Here is a 19,688-nt window from a genome sequence, read left to right as displayed (position 1 = left end):
ACTGATCACCGATTATTCGAGGCTATGATTCAGTCAGGAACACATTGAGGAGCCCCTCACACACAAAAGCCATGTCAGAGAGACTGGTCCATCAAAGGGCAGTGAAATGGTGGATCCCGGGGTGTTATGTTTCAGGAGCAACTGACCTTTTTTGGAAGGTGCCATTAGGATTGAGCACATGTGAAGGCATTTCCTTTATCTCATAGGACCTGGCTAGTCTCACAGTAAGCCCAAGGCTTCCCACTGAGTAGTATTAACAATGTCATTATTTCCATTTAGATTGTGTTATATTTTGGAGATTTAAAGACTCCCAAATTTTTAAAAAGCCCTGGCTGCTTTTTGTTTTGTTTTGTTTTGTTTTGCCCTGGCTGGTTTGGGCCAGTGGATGAGGCATCAGCCTGTGAACTGAAGGGTCCCAGTTCGGTTCCAGTCAGGGGCACATGCCCAGATGGTGATCCCCAGCAGGAGTCAGTGATCGATAATTCTCTCTCATCATTGATATTTCTATCTCTGTCCCTCTCCCTTCCTCTCTGAAATAAATAAAGGTATACATATATATATATATATTTAAAAGCATTTTAAATTAGGTAAGTGTGAAATGTAGACCAGTTTGTGTGATACACATGCATACGACATTATTACAAGTTGTATTAAAATTTATTTAAAAAATACATGGTCACATTAGAAAGCCTATTTTACAGTGGTAAAGCAGCAACAGTTTTCATTTATTACAAATTCTAAAAAATAATCCAACTTTGTAAGTAAAAAGGAACGCTGATTATCATTAGAAACATTTACATTTAAAATTACCTACCCAACAAACACACCTTTCCATTCTCACAAGTCCGATGCATCTGTTGGTTTCTACAGACACAGAATTTCTGTAGGGTTTTGGGCCCCCACCTACAGTTTCTATTGAGTACAATGGTAAGAAGAGAAAGCAAGAAAATAACTGGGCACCCCCTGCTGGACACAAAGATGAAGAGCCTGTCAACCAGGCATGGGCCAGAGATACACACCACCCTGTTGGTCATACAAGGTTCTTCATCAACCTGACCGTGGCCCATGCACTTCCACCCAAGGCGGTCAGTGGCAGTCGGGGGGATTGCAGTAAGACACGCCCTATGGTGCCAGTTTCAGGAAGCAGCTATCCTTCCCATGAGGCACAGAGGCTCCTTCTTGATCATCCACCTTGAGGCACTCATGGGGTATTTGGAACTGATATTATGGACCGCACACTACCTTACATTCAGGTGAAGGCTTTGACTTCATATCCTCCCCTCACATGCCAAGACCCCACCCAACAGGGAGCTACGGCTGCCCATACTCTGCAGGCTGCATGATCCTGGACCCAGCCCAGGGTCCTGGTTCGTGACCCCCACGAGGCCCCAGTGGTCAGTGACGGCGCTTCAAGGCCAGAGATGGTGGCAGTGGCTTCAGCCACGGTGAGTAAGAGCTAAGGAGAGGGCTCCAGCAGACAGGGTTGCCAGCTGGGTTGAGCCATAGCCGAATGCAATCAGTAAGACTAAACTGTGCACATATATAAACAATAATGAATATTACAAAAACCGACAACCACAGCAATAACAGAGAAGGCCTCTTACAACCCAGAACACAGAAAGCCATTTAAAAATGTTGAAACATAATTATACGGGGGGGAGGGAGGGGGAGGCGAGGGTTGGGGGGGAACCCAACACAGCAAAACAAGGCAAGCAACCATACTTCCAAATCTACATTTAACATGACTGTGCTGGTACCATGTCCTGCCTGAACTTGACTAATTTCCCCTTGATGGTTCAGGACATGTTAGAGAATGAAAGTAGAAAATGTACAGAGAAGACACTACTGCATTTTGGCACTAGTAAAATAAAACCACCAATCCCACCCCTTCAAACCCACACTGATCTTCATTTTCATACCCTAAGATGTGCAATGCAGTCCTTTAAAGTTCTGTATCAAGAGAACCTATTTCCTAGTGCAAAAAAAAAAAAAAAAAAAGGTAGCAAGCTGTTTATGCAATCACAGTTAAGAGGATGTGTATATGTACTTTGCAATTTCTGGAGAGGCTTTCACAGAAGTGTGATTAATGACTAGTGAAATCTATACAACACGCTTTGGTAATCCTAAGAAAGGAAAAACAACACTTTTTCAAAAGGTTATAGTTCAAGTGGAGGAACGGGGAAGTGGTACCAGCGCTGGCAGTACCAGCTGTTCCTAGATGTACCAGGACAGAGATGAAGAAAAGGTACCACAGAGACAAGTAAACAGCAACACCCTAATATTCCTACCCTCCTCCATTTCAGATTAGAAAGCACCTGTTGCAATGAACTAGAGTTTAGTGATTTCATCTCAGGAACATTATAAATAAAGCTTTCTTAAGGAATCTATCTATAGAAAATATCATATATATAAAATCACTGTGCATTTCAAAATACTTTAAAACCTAAACTTTTATATAAGCATACCCATCAATACAAAACATTATATTTTCTCTACATCAGTTGTATGTTTTTTTTATCCACACAATGGCATTATTTCCAAAGCCCATCACAAACCCAACTGACTTTTATACTCACATTTGAAATACACAGACATACATATACATATACATATATATAATATATACACACTCACACATACACACATTTGAAGGAAAAAAAAAACACAGTCACTGACAAAGCATCTTTTCATAGACATTTGTGTTTGCAATGTGTTTCAATGTGGAAAAAATAATTTTTAACTGAATTCTGCTCCTAAATGAACATACGGGGCATAATAGTTTTAGCTGCCTCTCACGTTCTAAACAAGTGTATTGATTTTGTTACAATGAAAGAGTCAAATATTCATATAAGAAGTACCTCATGTTCTCTGGGTGAAGGGCCTATTCTAGATTGGGATCAAAGGGGTTCTCGCAATATGGTTAGGATAGCAAAGGTCTCCGAGCATCCCTGCAGTCCTTACAAGTCTCCTTTCCCCTTGCCTCGCCAGTGAAACACGCAGCTTGGAAGAGAATTTTCAGCCGCAGATTTTGCCATTAACACCCCGGGGATTGTGGAATGTCAGTACTGAGTTCTATGTCAGGGACACCAGGAGTCTAGCAGCCCAGAACCCAGGCTTCCTACCTGTTTGTTTGGTATTTAATCACAATAAAGTCTTGGTTAGATATTCGGTCACGACTGGCTTTTTAATGGTGTCAATACAATCACTGATCTCTTAGAAGGGCTGTCGGAAACGTGCTCCTTGTTTCTGGATGCGGCTGGCCACCTGGTGTGCCTGACAGTGTTTGTCCCGGGAATGCAACCCATTATACGTGTATTGAGCCTTTGCTTTCATCAGGTCGACCATTTAATGATTTGTAAGAAAAACAATTCATAAGAAGCAAATCACACTGCAGGTAAATAGTCTACTAGTAGAGAACCCTACAAAGTAAAATATAGTATTTAGAGATCTTACACATAAAAGCAAGTTATTTACTCATAGAAAGGTTACTGTCTTCTATAGCTTTAATTTGGTTAATTTTTTAACTTAAAGTTTTAAACGATCATGTACTTAACCAAAATATTTTATTGGCCAACCAGTGATAGAATACTGGTGTTTGTATGAGTGGCTTTAGTGTGGCCATTTAAAAATAAATAAAATTAAAAGTGCTAAACTATTAAGGGGTGGGGGATGAAAAACATCTCTAAATGTTTCTGAACCAACAGCCAAATTAGATCTGAACCCCTTGAATCGAGCCAAATGCTCTTTAATATCTGAATAGGCACTTTAAAATTAGGACAGAGGAATTTTCCTGCTTTTATCCCTTCATTTTCCCCCTCTTTTGCATGTAGTATAGATAGAATTTGCTACTGTAGCCCTCATTTCTAGGACAAGACAAAATAATGGTAGAAAGAGAGGAGTGGATTCTTTGTCTGATAGGGTTAAAACACCTCACTGATTAGTTTTTAAATAATGGAAGGAAGTATGAACCATTCCACCAGCAGTATGATCCGGGACACCCTATTGGCTTTATTTTAAGTGACTTTTAAAACAAGGATGCTTGGTATCTACTGACCCACGCTAGTATCTAACTCTGATTCTCAAACATATCCTCACCACGGCCCCTTACATCAGCTTTCTGGCCACAGGGACCACCTTCCACACAAAGGTCTTATGTAGATCACACTGCCTGTCCCAAAGTCCCAGCAGGTGAAGGCCTGATATGTAAGGACCACTGTTCTCAAAGAGGACCCCAGGTCAAGAGGGTGCGCCCTGTGTAGCATGGCGGGTGCAAATCCTCCTGCTGGCTAAAGTTTTAGCAAACTGTCACACCTTGTAGAAGAAAACTCTGCACTAAACCCACGGCTGGCATTTGTAAGTTACAGAAATGGCTCGTGTCTTATCCCCTCCTCTTACTCCTGACCACTGACAGACTCCGAGATGCGGAGCTGCAGGTGAAGCCTGTTCTAAGTTGACATTAATGAAATCTAACAAGGAAAAGCAACAGTCCTCTCCCTAACAATACCAAGCACATACAACACACTCTTTGATTCAGTGATTACCTCTATTTCAGTATGTGTACCATGTGACCCCAAATCATGACAAACACTGGAAAAATGTCAAGCGGTAACAGTAAAACACCAAAAACTTTTACCATAGGTATTCCCCAACACAGACACACACACACACACACTGGGAGATAGCACTAGGAGAGAGCTCAGGTTTTCCCAGGTAAAATCCACCACTTGAGGAGGTGCTGTCCAGGTGAGTATAAATTAGGGTGAACTATGTCTGCAGCAAACCCATGACAAGCTAGCATAAGGATGACATCCTGCTGGTTTGCTCAGGATACATACATGAAGACTACGACCTGTTCAGCTCCTACAAGCGTTAGCATTCGCTCGTCTTTTCACTGAGTATGTAAGGTAAACTGAGGTTTCTTTGGTGATGGTCATTTGCTTGAATGGCAGCTTTCTCTTCGGTTGCTGCGTCGATGTTGTCTGAATACGAATCTTCGTCTTCATCTTCATCCCTTGAATTCCCCTCCAGGCTGTGTCGAATGCCGTAGGTGAAGTAAATCAGGAAACCTTTTAGAGAACAAAGCATCAGTGTTTCGGTGTGTCAGAAAACGGCCGTTGGAGCATGGACAATTTTAATACAAACTCAATAGGGCCTTTTGCCTTCTCTTTCTGTGTCACCAGGAGAGGCCAAGTTCTGTGTCCAGAGCAACTGTTAACAGCTATGCTGACGGGGATTAGAAGATAATGTTTTAAGGATCCTCAAAAAAATAGTTTATTACTTTTATATTTGGACATTCTGCTGGGCTTTAGTGTTGTTGTTTTTAAGGATTGGTTGAGAGTTTTGGGTTGTTGCCAATTAGCATTTGGGCATGTCCAATTATCAGGAATGATTCTATTTCCTCTCCTGTCCTCAGAGGTCCAAGGATCCAGCCTTCCTGTCCTCAGATAAAGGTACTAACATGACCATTTTACCGAAACTAAAGCACAAAACTAGGTCACCCAGCTAATCAATGGCAGAGCTGGATTCAAATCCAGAGAATCTGACTCTGTAATTCATGCCTTTATCCAAGATCAAGTGTATGAGTGTGTGTGTGTGGTGGGGGGCGGGGGGGGGGGAGGATGGGCAATATGGATTGAGGTTCATTCTCCCATCAATTTAAGTGGGGTTGGTGGCTGAAACTGAGAATAAGTTAATTTACAGCCAAAGCAAATACATATATACATACATCGAAGTGAGTTACATTCATTCTTATTGAGCCAATGGGAGGACTATCAACAAGCATCAACCCAACCTCCCCGGGCCACCAAAACCAATGCAAATTTAACTCTCATTTCTCTCTACTTCAGCTCACATTCTGAAGGTAGTCGGTGCTCAGTGATTGAGTTACAACAAACTCTTAATTTCTACCTCAATCTTCACATAGGAAACTGAAGAAGTCAAAATGAAAAGCAAAGGGTATAGATATAAATACGCTAACTCGTGTTATTTAATGTTAAATCCCCTACAAGGCTCTAATAAGAAATTCAGATTTCAGAAAAAATATTTACACACACACACACACGTGTGCATATATATGTATTGCTACTAGCTCAATCAAATGTCTCCAAAAATCTGCTGGCTCACTTTGGGATCAGAGTCTTTGGCTGCCATTTGTAAATTCGTTTCTTTGACATTTTGGGGCTTCATTTTTCTTATCTATCAAGTTGGAGGAAATAGAACCTCTGGGTTCTACGGGGTTTCTTGGAGACTTGGATTTTTAAAAGGCATCTGAAAACCTATGGAAAAGCAAGCACTCCGATGTTCTCAAAATCGGGAAAGGAAGAGTTGGGGAGTGGGAGGGGGCGGGATTTGGAAGCATTACTCCAATCACAGTGCAGAAATCAGAAAGAGAGAGCCAGAGGTGAGAAAGCCAGGATATTAAAAGACCTACCAAGCGCCATCCAAATGCTAAATCTGATCCAAGTCTCCGCGCTCAGCTGGACCATCAAGTAAATGTTCACCAGGATGCTGAACGCTGGCAGAAACGGTAAGAATGGGACCTAAGGGGGAAAACAGCTTCGTAAATACACCCTGAATGTGGAAAGCACATTCCCACATGGTGGTCACTGATTTGGCACAGCACACACTTGCATTCTGTGGAAGTTAACCATTTTACAAAAGGACAACCTGAGTGAAAACGCACTCTTCTGAAGAGCACTGTGGGGAGCATCCCATGTGACACTGTTTCCCGCGACCCCAGCAACAGAGGACGGGTTCAGCCTGCGAACACCTGCCCCGCCACCAAGATGCACTGGCTTCACAACGTGGCTCAGTCCGAGGCTGCAGGTTCCCCTTGGACACCCACAGGACGTGCCTCTGTCCCCCTGGAGGCACACAGAGGCTCAGGGGACCCTCCCCGCTGGAACCTGCTCTTCGTTCGAGTGGGACAGACTCCTCTCAGGTGCAGCGGAAGGGCGTTTTGGTGGGAAGAATCTTCCTGAGACGGTCCTGACTTTCTAACCTAAGACATTCTACATACTCCTATGATACTGCAGATAACTGGACAAGAAATCTGGTTACTATCATGTATCATATTGTGAGAGGAGCATGCTCAAATTTTCAAGAATGGCAGTAACATAGCCAACGCAGGCAGAATACGTGGGACCAAAAGGAACATCTCAAAGAGTCGTGACACTCTGGTTCATTGGTTAACGTCATCGCAGGTGTTTTGTTTTGTTTTTAAAGAGAAACAACTCCATGGATGTCCCGGGGAGGATGCGCACGTACCATGAAGGACACTTTGTGCTGGTTCTGGGGCTGCCTCCAGATGGTGAAGACGATGGCGATGCAGAGGACGAGGAACAGCACCAGCAGAACCACGCTCCACGCTTCCTGCCGGGCGATGGCCTGGACTCCGTACGTGGTCAGGATGCTCAGGCCCAACACGAGGAAGGCTGCAGAGGAGACACGTGTGTGCAACACAGTCAGAGGCCACGCTTCCTTCAGACGCCTCCAGTCCAACAGCCCATTTTGGTAAGAAAGTGAGCTTTTTGCATGTCTACTTGTCCAAAGACTCGGATTCTCCCTTTTACTCGTGGGCAGCGAGGGCTGATCTCACTGACTAGAGCCATGCTACTCACTTCCTCTGACTATCTCCCCCTTGGAAGTCAAGCTCCCGCCAGCATGACCTCCTGCTTTGCCTGCCCAGGTGCCATCTCGTCTGCCACTGTCTCAGACTCTACCACGTGGGCGGAGGGGCCACTGTCATGGGTGGATATTGCCCTCTGTCCACGTTCAGCTGTTGCAAACACTACTTGCTAATGTAAACAAATACAATAGGACCTGCAACTTTTCTCCCTATTTCAGAGAGTGACAGCGCACCTTCATCCCCCACTGACCCTGTCTTTGACCATCGAGTCTGCATTAGGGGTCCCTCCGATGGACCTCCCCTAGCTTGCCATCAAATAGTCCTGTGTTGTAAAACCCCAGTGAGTGCACCCATCTCTCTTAATATCCCAAGCGCCCAGGCAAAGTTACAGACACACAGATGATGCTCAATAAATGTCACTGAAAATATGAAAGATCGCGTAACGGGTGGTAAGCAGACAAGCTTTCCTAAATTGCCTCCTAGTCTCCTGGGTCTCAGTTCCGTGACTGGCAGGTGTGCTTGGCCAAATGCTTTCACCCAGGAAGCTCCCTGACAGTGAATGACATGTACCAATGTTCTCCTTCTAACCCTCTCGCCTTATGAATGTCTTCCTGTCTTCTTCATTTACCAGAACATGATACATTTATCCTGCTAGTATAAGGATGATCTCTCACCTGGCTGGCATGACTCAGTATTTGAGTGTCAACCTGTGAACCAGGAGGTCACGGTTCAATTCCCAGTCAGGGCATATGCCCGGGTTGTGGGCTTGATCCCCAGTAGGGGGCGTACAGAAGGCAAGCTGATCAATGATTCTCTCTCAGCATTGATGTTTCTATCTCTCTCTCTTCCTCTCCCTTCCTCTCTGAAATGAATAAACTAAAAACAAAGATATAAGAAGTTGATCTCAAGTCTAGTGACCCACTAGATGGACATCTCAGGGTTCCAGGAAGTTGCTAATCAGGTCTAGAGTAGCATGAGGCCGTGTGTCCTCTCTCACATCCCACTTGCTCCATCTATTCTACACACTCCTGCTGGCCCTTCCTAATGCGCACAGTGGAGAGGACTTACCCAGGAATCCTACCAGGAAGCTCACGAGAGAAGAGGACTGCTTTGTGGGCAGAGCCGAGGGGCTGAAGAGGGTCTGCAGGCTGAAGCCCTGCTCCTGCAGCATGGTGATCTGAGACGCGCTTTCCGAGTCCACCCCGGCACACGACTCCAGAGCTTCTTTCTCAGGAGAATATCTGGGCTGCTCGTACGACAGACTGGGCTGATACCTGTCCCCAAACAAATGTGGGTGTCTTGATTCTCAAAGAGACACTTGGTCCCAATGACACCTGGGACTCTCAGCAAGACATGGGACAGTGCCTCAGCTGGTGCAGCCCCTGAGTGTGTGGAGTCAGAACACAATCCCGCTCAGTATATCTGCAGCTACTCTGAATTTCCTTTGATGGCCACTGAATTAGTTATTTATTAGATGCAAAAGAGAGTTAACAGTTTCAAATGAGGCAACTGTGATAACAGGATGATTATTACCAAAATATCTATGCTCCAAGGAGATGTTCACGAAAACAGCACAGAAACTCTGGGTAAGTATCAGTGAAGTATAGTATTTTTAAGTGTCTTTACACATTACTAGAGGCTCAGTGCACGAATTCATGCACAGGTGGGGTCCCTCGGCCTGGCCAGTGATTGGGGCTGATCGGGGCGGCCAGAGGTTGGGCGGGGGAAGGGGCTCAGGAGGCTGGCCGGCCATGGGGAGGGGCTGTGGGAGGTTGGCCAGCCAGCGGGGAGGGGCTGTGGGAGGTTGGCCAGCCAGCGGGGGAGAGGGGCCATGGGAAGTTGGCTGTGGGAACGCACTGACCAGTAGGGGACACTCTAGCATTGAGCGTCTGCCCCCCAGTGGTCAGTGTGCTTTATAGTGACCGGTTAACCAGTTGTTTGGTTGTTTGGTCACTTGGGCCTTTATATATATATAGATAGAAACCTGCCATTCACATAGAATTGGGCCAACCCAACTCTTGCTAACTTTCAATCGTATTTGATTCTTGGCTAAGGACCAATACTTTATATTGATGTTGTATGCCCATAGCCTCTCACTCTGAGACTGCTAACTCCTAGGAAGCAGGGATGGTGAGCTCTCACTTTATTTCCACACCCTCCAGAACATTTTCACAGCAAGGACGACTCACCTGAGGATGAGCACGCAGGCTGCGACCAGAGAGTAGGCCAGGAGAGTGCCGATGGACATCATGTCCACGAGTGCCTTCAGGTCAAAAAGAAACGCCATCACCGCTATGGAGGAACGAAAAGGATGGTGAAGGAAAAGGCCTCGGATAAAATTCCATAAAGCTGATAACTGACTGACATTTTTGTTGTTGTTTTAGTACCAATAAAAAGTTGAACAAGGTATATAAATTATATTTCTCACAATTAATAGGATGTTTTCTGGATCATATAAACTGCTAACAAAACTTTAAAACCTCTCAGTTATCAGATTGATAGCTACAACTTTGATTATTAAAAACCATCTATTTTGATTACTTCAAAAAATATTGGCCTCAATGTGTTGGTAAGAATCACAGCTAGCCAACATAAGATGGCCAAGATAAAAGGACATAATTAATTAACCCTACAAGCAATCTGATCTAATTAAAAATCAAGCACAGTAAGATGGGAGTATGAAATAAGAATATTGAAAAAAAGCCTTTTGTCACAATTATCTTCTTTTAATGAATAATTTTAATACCTTGTATACTGCCAAATTAAGGAAGGAAGAAGAATATTTTTTTTTAAATTCTGAATATACAGTATATCTGTAATATATAAAATTCTGACTATAACTGGGCAAAGTTTTGCTAGAAAAAGATAAGTTTTTATGGAGTTAATAAAATGTGTGATCCTTTGCCATTATTTTAAACTACAATATCATAAGGCACCGCTTAATAATAAAATGGGCTGCAGATTATCTAGTACAACTTTCATTTATGGTGTGCAGAGATCAGAAAAGAAGTGACTCAACCTTCCAATGTATGCCTAATGAAGTGCCAAACCCATGAAAAAAAAAATACATACAAAGTGAAGCTCTTTAGACAAATACTTTGTCTTTGAAAAAACAACCCATTTCACACAAAATTACACACGAGCATTCCCTACCCTAACTTCCCCACAATATGGAGCCTCAACAAAATGATCATTTTTGGTTTGGATTTCTACAACACCTGGACAGTCTATCATTTTATCCATAAAGCTTGCCAGACTCTCTCTCTTGCTTCTTGTAATAGGACCTGTAAGGCCACTGTCATGATCTGTAGACTATCTGAACATTTCTGCAATAAAATCTGGCCACAGGCTTTTGTCATGACTATCATGATATGCCAAAAGGTAAGCTTCTGGGGTTCTTGCACATGAAGTAGGAACCAAAACTGTGGAAAGGAGAAATGGGTTCCTCATGGAATTTAGAGACCAAAAGAACAGTGATGGCCCAGGAAGTGAGTCGCCTGCCATTCTAACAGCAGTGACTACCACGGCAACGTACCAGTCATCTTGGACATTCCTTATGCTTAATTAAGAATGGGTGAGCCCTAATCGGTTTGGCTCAGTGGATAGAGCACTGGCCTGCGGACTCAAGGGTCCCAGGTTCGATTCTAGTCAAGGGCATGTACCTTGGTTGCGGGCACATCCCTAGTAGAGGCACCTGATGGATGTTTCCTCTCTCATCCATGTTTCTAATTCTCTATCCCTGTCCCTTCCTCTCTGGGAAAAGTTAAGAAAATATATATATTTTAAAAAGAATGGGTGAGCTTTAGCTTTTCAAAAACCCTACGTTCCTTTACCAATATTCAGCTTAAATCCTGGACAAACAGGAAATACTACATAATTATTTTTAATCAATATGTTCAAAATTAAGTAATCATCCTTTAATTAAAATTCTGTGAGTCAGTGATATAGTTTTATGTGCCGATCAATCTGAAAAGCATTTAATACCTCACATTTGGTGAACAACCATTATAACCCTTTGCATATTTGTTAGAAGCCCCACAGGTTAAAATAACAAAATGGCAAAAAAAAAAACAAACAAAAAAAAAAACACAAAAAACAAAAAATCCCAAGAGTCGATTATGAATGAATTTCAGAAAACCGCTGCCACCACGATTTTCAGATGTCTTCCCAATGCCCATACCATCATTTCTCAGTGATTTTGTCCGTAACTTACATGCACAGCAAGCAGACCCTCCTTGTAAGTCCATGCATGAGCACAAAACGTTCAAGTCCAACACGGAAGAAGCCTGTGTTTGGAAAGCTTACCAGAAATGACCCCTGCGGTCAGTGTGGCAGCAACTGGTGACTGCCTCTTACTCAGTTTGGCAAGAAATCTAAAGAGTAAGCCATCCCGGGCCATGGCAAACAGAATTCGGGGTAAAGGGAACATAGAGCCCAGAAGACTAGAACAGAAAAATTCATAATCCATGTGAGTTATTACACGCATTTTTCTAGACAGGGTAGATACAAGTATAGACTGGACACACTCATGTATATTGTCAAAAATATTTCAATACAGGAAACATTTGCAAACAAGTTATTCATCTTCATGTGAATCAAAACAGAAAATGACCTAAGTTTCCATACTTTTTCAGAATCCTTGATGAAAAAAATGACACCTTCCCCCACCCCTTTTTCTTAATAAAAGTTAACTATCTCTCACCTGCCACCGCACCCGATGATAAAGTAGCAATTATTGGTGTCTTCGTTTTGGAATTGATTTGAGCTAGACATTTGAAAAGCAACCCATCCTCCGCCATAGCATAGATTACACGAGGCATTGGGAAAATGCATCCAAGAAGACTGAATGGAAAGCAAACACATGCAGAATGCAAACATGTTCATGCATGATTACACCCCAATTCCCCAATTAAGCAATTGTATAAAATGCAGCACACAACTTTGATTGTGAAGTCTTGTTATTCTTAAAATTATGACTAGGCATTTACAAATATTGCTGAAGTCTACCACTGTGCACTTATTCTGTTGCAGAGACCTGCACAGCACAATGATCAGACTAACAACAACACAAGTAATTTGTGCCTGCCCATGATTATTACTGAATTAAAACAAAAAATTAAGACGTAACGAGAAAAACAAAGCAATTGTATCAGTAAGCCATTTTTAATGGCAATAACTCGGAAAATAAAATTCCTAAATTGGCATGTCTTTTTATAAGAGATTAAACAACATGATTCATAGAATAGCCCCTTCATTTATTTAATAATTACATATTTTCAATATTTATCTTACCATTGTTTTTCCTCATAGAGCCTGATCTTTGATCAAATTCCCAGCATCACAAGATAATCAAGATTTTTAAAAAATCAACTCACTGTAAAATTAGTACATAGATATAGGCATGATTAAAAGTTTAAGAAAACTTTAGATACTTCAGAAAAACCTGTCTGTTTACTGGCAGTACCATTCCATATATGGCTTGGTGGTGAAAAAGAACCACTTAAGAGAAAATGAGTAAAATGTCTTATTTTTAAAAATCCATCTTCTTTATGTTTAATAAAGCTGGGTTGAGGCTGGCCACAGTGAATTTGGGTCCGTCTCCTTTAAGACTGGTTGGTAAGATAGCACCACAGTTCAGATTTTTGAAACTATTTGAAACTATTCAGAATAAGCCTTATTGTTAACAGATGGCTAAGAAACCAATGGGAGTCATTTCTAATCGCTACTTCACATTATCTTGAATAGAAAATAAAATAAAATTTGAGGAGAAAAAAAAGAGTAGGCTGATAAATTATATGAAATATTTCTTCATCCAATATCAGACTTTAATTATTTTTACTTTAAAAAATTAGTAATCAGGCAGAGATCCATTGTCTCTTTGTGAGAATGCTCTACTACACAGCACAGTTTAAAACGAGAATTAAATATCTTATGATCACAATGTAAAATATGAGTAGTCAGGAAACCTGGGAAATCAATTCTGAAGTGTTAAAACAAGCAGCTACTGAAAATGCAAGCACTTGAGATTCAACTACCCTTTCGTTTTTGCATAGATGTTATACGAATTTCCACCATGGATCTGAGATAGGTCATTTCTTTCTTCGGACCAAGTTCCCTTTTGATCAGTGCTAAGTGGAAACGTCTCAGTGTTTCCCAATAAAAAGCACATTACATTTAACAAGGCCACAGCTTATGGCTTCCATGCCCATGGACTTGTGGTTACTTTAAAAGACAATGTCAAGTCTGTACCTAGGGTTTCAATTGTCGGGGCCAGCATGGATACACAGTAGTTTAAGCATCCTAAAGTTTGATGATACACACGTGTATGAACAGGTGTGACACATAGGTACATGCATGTGGATGCCTGTCCCCATGCAGTATTGTATTTCTGCTGAACCACCATCATTATCTTGAGAAACTGACTCTAGACTGATGGAGGAAAAAGACTTTATCACTTAAGATAAAGATAGCAATTCCGGGGATACTATTCCGAGAATACATAACTGCATGATATGTTCCTGAAGTCGGGATTATTTTTAAAATACACAGAAGGAATTCTTAAACAGGGACTGCACTTTGCAGAAACCCAAACGTACCTTGCTGACAACGCGCAGAGGGAGCCCGCGGCCACGACGTATTTGGCGGGACCCCAGCCCACGTACTCAAACGCTACAGGAAGGGGGCTCTTCTCATCGAGGAGGTAGTACGGCATCATAAGTGTTAAAGCGGCAGAGACCCCAAAATAGGCCATAAAGCAAACCAGCAGGGAAGTCACAATCCCGATAGGAATAGCTTTCTGAGGGTTCCGGACCTCTTCTCCTGAGGAAACATAAGAGGTTCGAGGGTTGAATAAAACATGAATAGGTGAGCCATGCGTTTTCCTCGTTCTGCTCTGCTTCTGGCCCTCCTGCGTTCTTAGCTTGATCCGCCTATTCTACACAAAATCCTCTCTCCCCTAGAGGGTACTCGGCTATTGAATAAAAATCCAATTCCAGAAAGACAAAACATGGCATACCAGCACTATTAAATGGTTAGTGGTAGGAAGGCAGTCTTAATCCATTTTGAAAACGATTCACCCACAGGGATTAAATGCCTGTCATGTCATTCTGTAGGCTCTTAAGTAGGAAAGTTTCAGATAAACTTTTACCTAGTTCAACTACTTTATATCAAACTCTATTGTAGTTTCAATAGAAAATATCAATAGTACACTTTGGGTCCTTCCAAGACTTGGCATTTGAAGCATCCAACACACTATAGATTACAAACCATGCAAAAAATATGGACCCAGAAGAGACACTTGGAGGGTGATTCTGGCATGATGATTTCCTTGTAGAAGATTAAGAGGAGAGAATTATCACAATATTTTGTCCTAATAGAGAAGAGATCATTTAAGAGTGTGATTATCATTGGTTACTCACTGTGATAACATGTCAAGATAGAAGGTTGAGGATAGTAATTATGACTAACATTTATAAAGTATTGGGCAGCTTGCAAAATGTTTTTATATGTATGCTCTCAATATATCTATATCTATATCTATATCTATATCTATATCTATATCTATATCTATATCTATATCTATATCTATATCTATATCTATATCTATATCTATCTTTGGTAACCTTCATAACATCTGAGGGGTAGGTACCACTCTCCCAATTTCACCAAAGCTCAGGTTGTTTCATACAGTTCCTTTTTGTCATATACAGCAGGTGTCACAACTGGGGGTCTAAATCCCATTCTCCTTCCTAGACCCTCTGCTGCCACCCACAGGCACTCATGTGGTACAAAGACACCCCTTCCCTTCTACCTGGAGCCAGGACTCTGCTCTTACCAGTTGTTGCAATGCAGTCAAATCCCACAAAGGCATAAAAGCAGGTGGCAGCCCCGGCCAACGTCCCCGCGATGCCGTACGGCATGAAGCCACCGGCCCCGTAGAGACTTGTTCCGTTTTCGGAAGGCGGCTCTCTAAGGGAGAGAACACACGTCGGAAAGTCATTTTCATAGGACACTGGTGCTGGCGATGCGACTGAATCCACGTCCGCAGGAGGCTGTGAAGCGGATACACTGAGAGCAAACCCTGATTCTCTGACTCTGTCCTAGAGAGCACGGTGCTGCCCCAACAACAGCATCCTCTCGGGGTACCAACACTGATCTTGGTCAGAGGCCGACTGACAGCAGGAGCCGAGGCCCAGACCTCCCCGGGATGGAATTCATAGCCAGGCAGGATCTTGAGAGCAAAGACCCTGATCTGAAAGAAAGGCAGGACACTTCCTCTTCTCATGGACAGTTGGGCAGCAGTGAAAACTTTACTACAAAGGTGAAATAGAATTCTCTCGGCTTGGTTAACAATACTACAGTTGAACATGTCCTAGCATGTTAAAAAATGTATAAAACCAGAGGATAGAATTTTTTGCTTCATCATCAGAGTGCCTAACAACTCATGTAAAGAAACACAGGTAGAGCTCTAACTGGTTTGGCTCAGTGGATAGAGCATTGGCCTGCAGACTCAAGGGTCCCAGGTTCGATTCCAGTCAAGGGCATGTATGTTGGTTATGGGCACATCCCCAGTAGGGAGTGTGCAGGAGGCAGCTGAATCGATGTTTCTCTCTCATTGATGTTTCTAACTCTCTATCCCTCTCCTTTCCTCTCTGTAAAAAATAAATAAAATATATATTTAAAAACCAAAACAAACAAACAAACAAAAAAGATAAAGGTAGATATACCTCACTCTGTATAGTAGGTATTTTTTTTTTTTATTGATTAAGGTACTACAAATGTGTATAACCAATATTTTTGTAATCTTATTTTACACGCACAAATGAGAATTATGATTAAGTAAACCTTAGGATAAAACCTTTTCTATACTATTATTTATTTAATTTTTGAGACCATCACATTTAACGTGAAATGCAAGGTCAAGTCTGCTTATGCAACTAATAACATTCTCCAAAAAACAAGGCCTGAAATTCACTACAAGGCTGGAAAAATGCAATGATACCAAATGGTGGTCCCAACAGGCGAACTAAAGGATGAAGGATGAATGACTCAAAAATACTCCCTGTTATGTAGCGGTAGCAGACCTTTGGGAGAAAATAAAAGCATTTGTCCAATGGTCAGAGTCTCCCTTTTCCTTCCCCTAAACCTGGAGCAGAGCGTGAGAACCAGCAGCTGCATGGCTTCCACGGTAGCTCAATGGTGAGCACACCTATGCATTCATGTCTGCAGGGAGGAGGGAGGGGGGAGAGGGGCAGTGAGCAGGAGGGAGAGTCTTGGAATAGAACAGACCCTCAGAAAGGTCTCCAAAGCAAAATGTTTGAGAACCATTGTTCGAGAAAAAAGGTAACATAAATAAGACACAAGTGAGTAAATTAAAAAACAAACAAACAAACAAACAAACAAAACAACAACAACAACAAAAACTACAACACCCAAGAAAAAGAGAACAAGAGGAGGGGAAAATCCAAATATTTTACCTGGCGGTTGCTGATATATTCTTGAGAAATTCTTCACTAATCTTCCAGTTTGCCACGTTTCCTTTCACAAACCCAGCAATCATAACAAAGAGAAGGACCAGGATGTTGACGGCTGTGAAGATTTTGTTCACCCAGGCAGACTCTTTTACTCCAAAAGATAGCAGGCCTATGGAGAAAGAAAAGGTGTTTTGAGTCTGCCCTAAGCTGTAGGAAAGGCAACGGCTTTGTGAGGCAGTTACAGGTTTTAGGATGTTATTTCGCCAGCATCCACACACTTACATAGGTATGTAAGTCCTATTTGTCCCTTTCTGTTGTGAGTTCTTCCTCACTGGCCTAACTGAGACACAGCACCTCTGAATCCAACCAACCAGACGGCAGATGTGCTCACAGCTACCAGACACCATACCAGCCTAGAAACAGACAAATCTCATCACCTTGGCTATTGCTACCCATGGGTAGCTAGAGGTAAAGTAACTTAGTTTTCATAAAATGCTGATCTAAAGCCTTTCCAAGGTTAATTAAGCTGCAAAATTTTGAAGGTAAAAGCTCAAGCATATGTCTGCCTCATATTTACTACATATAAAAATAATTATTTAATTGTCATGCCAAAAAGATAAGTTAGGTTGATTCTCATCTTTACAGTTTTATTTCATATTCTGATTATAAAAGTAATCAATTTTCTATCAAGTAATTCGAAGACACAGACAACATATAAAAGGAAATAAAATCAAGTTTAATCTCCTGACTACAATTTTGTGCGTGTGCGCGAATCCGTGTGCGCGTGCACACACACACACCCCTCCATGTCAACAGATACATTTAAAAAAATGTATTTTCATTGATTTCAGAGAGGAAGGAAGAGGGAAAGAGAGATCAGAAACATCAATGATGAGAAAGAATCATCGATCAGCTGCCTCTTGCACACCCCCTATTGGGGATGTGCCCACAACCAAGGTACATGCCCTTGACCAGAATCGAACCCGGGACCTTTCAGTCCGCAGACCGACGCTCTACCACTGAGCCAAACCGGTTTCGGCAACAAATATATTTCTCATGGCCATATACTCTCCCTCTATATGGAGACACTGCACTTTTATCTCTTATTTACAGACAGCTTGGCCACTTTAGCTTCTTACTACTATAAACAGTATTGACATAAATATCTTTTATACTTCCTAATTATTTCTTGACAATCATTTTTTTTTAAAGTTAATACTGTAGCAAGGTCATGTACTTTTATACAAGGCTTTTGGCTCATATTATCAAAATATTCTCCATAATGTTTGGCTCACTTTAAATTGCTCACATTTTTTTCTGTTAGGCTATTCTTGTTCATATTGATTTATAAGATGTATTTATATAACAATAATGCTATAACCTCTCTGTCTATTGTGTATTACCTCATTTTTTCCCCAGCTTATTTTTAAATACTAATGTTTTAGAATATAGTTTTCCTTTTTAGTTTCTACCTATAGATTTTTCCCTACTACTAATCCCCCACACATTCACCTTTGTGTTCTTTTAGTATTTTATGATTATATTTATATTTTTAATCCACCTTATATAGATATGAATAAGTATAATCAAATAAAATTTATTTTTCACTATTGAGGAAATAATTGTGATGAAAGGACTAGCCCTATGTTTACTTGCTTCTTTCTCATCTCCACACCCCTGACCTCATAAGCACAACTCTACAAGTAGAGATGAGGGAAGCCAAATTTCATTCTTCTTCCTTTATAATTCCCAGAATGTACACTAATGAAGCCACATTAACAACATAAAGGAAAATTGTATAGTCAGTAGAACTATGTCTCTGTAACTCCCTGGGGGCTCAGGAACCACTGTACATCTAGGACAGTGGTCGGCAAACTGCAGCTCGCGAGCCACATGCGGCTCTTTGGCCCCTTGAGTGTGGCTTTTCCACAAAATACCACAGGCTGGGTGGATCTGTTTTGAAGTGGTGTTAGAAGTTTAAGTTTAGCCAAAACTGGTTTGGTTCAGTGGATAGAGCCTTGGCCTGCACACTGAGAGGTCCCAGGTTCGATTCCAGTCAAGGGCATGTACGTTGGTTGCGGGCATATCCCCAGTAGGGGGTGTGCAAGAGGCAGCTGATAGATGATTCTCACTCATAAGTGTTTCTCTCTATCCCTCTCTCTAAAAAAAAAAAATCAATAAAATATATTTTTAAAAAGTTTTAAAAATTTGGCTCTCAAAAGAAATTTCAATTGTTGTACTATTGATATTTGGTTCTGTAGACTAATGAGTTTGTCGACTACTCACCTAGGAAATACACACTATCCTCTATGCCACTATATACACTGCAAAGCAGCAAAGCCACTGCCATGCCCTAGGAAAGCTTCCCAATACCCCACGTGACCTTTCTATTCTGAGATCCCCATCTCCAGATTAGAGAGCAATAAATATCTCATCCAAATACTGCATACACTTCCCTTGCGCCCTTAAGAAATAACAGCTTCAGTTGCCAAGGTATTTAGTATCACACTCCGAATAAAGATTTGTAATAGGAGGTTTTGATCTTCAAAGATTCTAAGAACAATGTTAGCTTGTAAGCTTAGCCTCTA

General features: G+C 41.7%; 1 protein-coding gene across 2 annotated transcripts in view; it reads right to left on the bottom strand.

Annotated features, from left to right (window-relative positions):
* Nucleotides 1–638: 638 nt before the first annotated feature.
* Nucleotides 639–19,688, bottom strand: part of SLC7A2 (solute carrier family 7 member 2) — a 57,083-nt gene continuing 38,033 nt past the window's right edge. Inside the window, exons 4-12 of one of the 2 annotated variants that reach the window (XM_036456518.2) lie at nucleotides 17,104–17,269; nucleotides 15,462–15,595; nucleotides 14,224–14,446; nucleotides 12,330–12,469; nucleotides 9,817–9,919; nucleotides 8,696–8,901; nucleotides 7,267–7,433; nucleotides 6,431–6,539; nucleotides 639–5,066 (exon numbers count right to left, since the gene is read on the bottom strand). In XM_036456518.2, coding sequence (XP_036312411.1) covers nucleotides 4,870–5,066; nucleotides 6,431–6,539; nucleotides 7,267–7,433; nucleotides 8,696–8,901; nucleotides 9,817–9,919; nucleotides 12,330–12,469; nucleotides 14,224–14,446; nucleotides 15,462–15,595; nucleotides 17,104–17,269 — 1,445 coding nt within the window. In that variant the 3' untranslated portion in view covers nucleotides 639–4,869. Of the gene's footprint in view, nucleotides 5,067–6,430; nucleotides 6,540–7,266; nucleotides 7,434–8,695; nucleotides 8,902–9,816; nucleotides 9,920–11,932; nucleotides 12,070–12,329; nucleotides 12,470–14,223; nucleotides 14,447–15,461; nucleotides 15,596–17,103; nucleotides 17,270–19,688 lie in introns of both variants that reach the window. The other variant, XM_036456519.2, reaches the window with a different exon arrangement.

Source organism: Pipistrellus kuhlii, unplaced genomic scaffold (genome assembly GCF_014108245.1).
Source record: "Pipistrellus kuhlii isolate mPipKuh1 unplaced genomic scaffold, mPipKuh1.p scaffold_m20_p_3, whole genome shotgun sequence".
In the NCBI taxonomy this organism is placed as follows: domain Eukaryota; kingdom Metazoa; phylum Chordata; class Mammalia; order Chiroptera; family Vespertilionidae; genus Pipistrellus; species Pipistrellus kuhlii.
The sequence above is the reverse complement of the archived record's forward strand: the minus strand, read 5'-3'. Positions and strand labels throughout refer to the sequence as shown.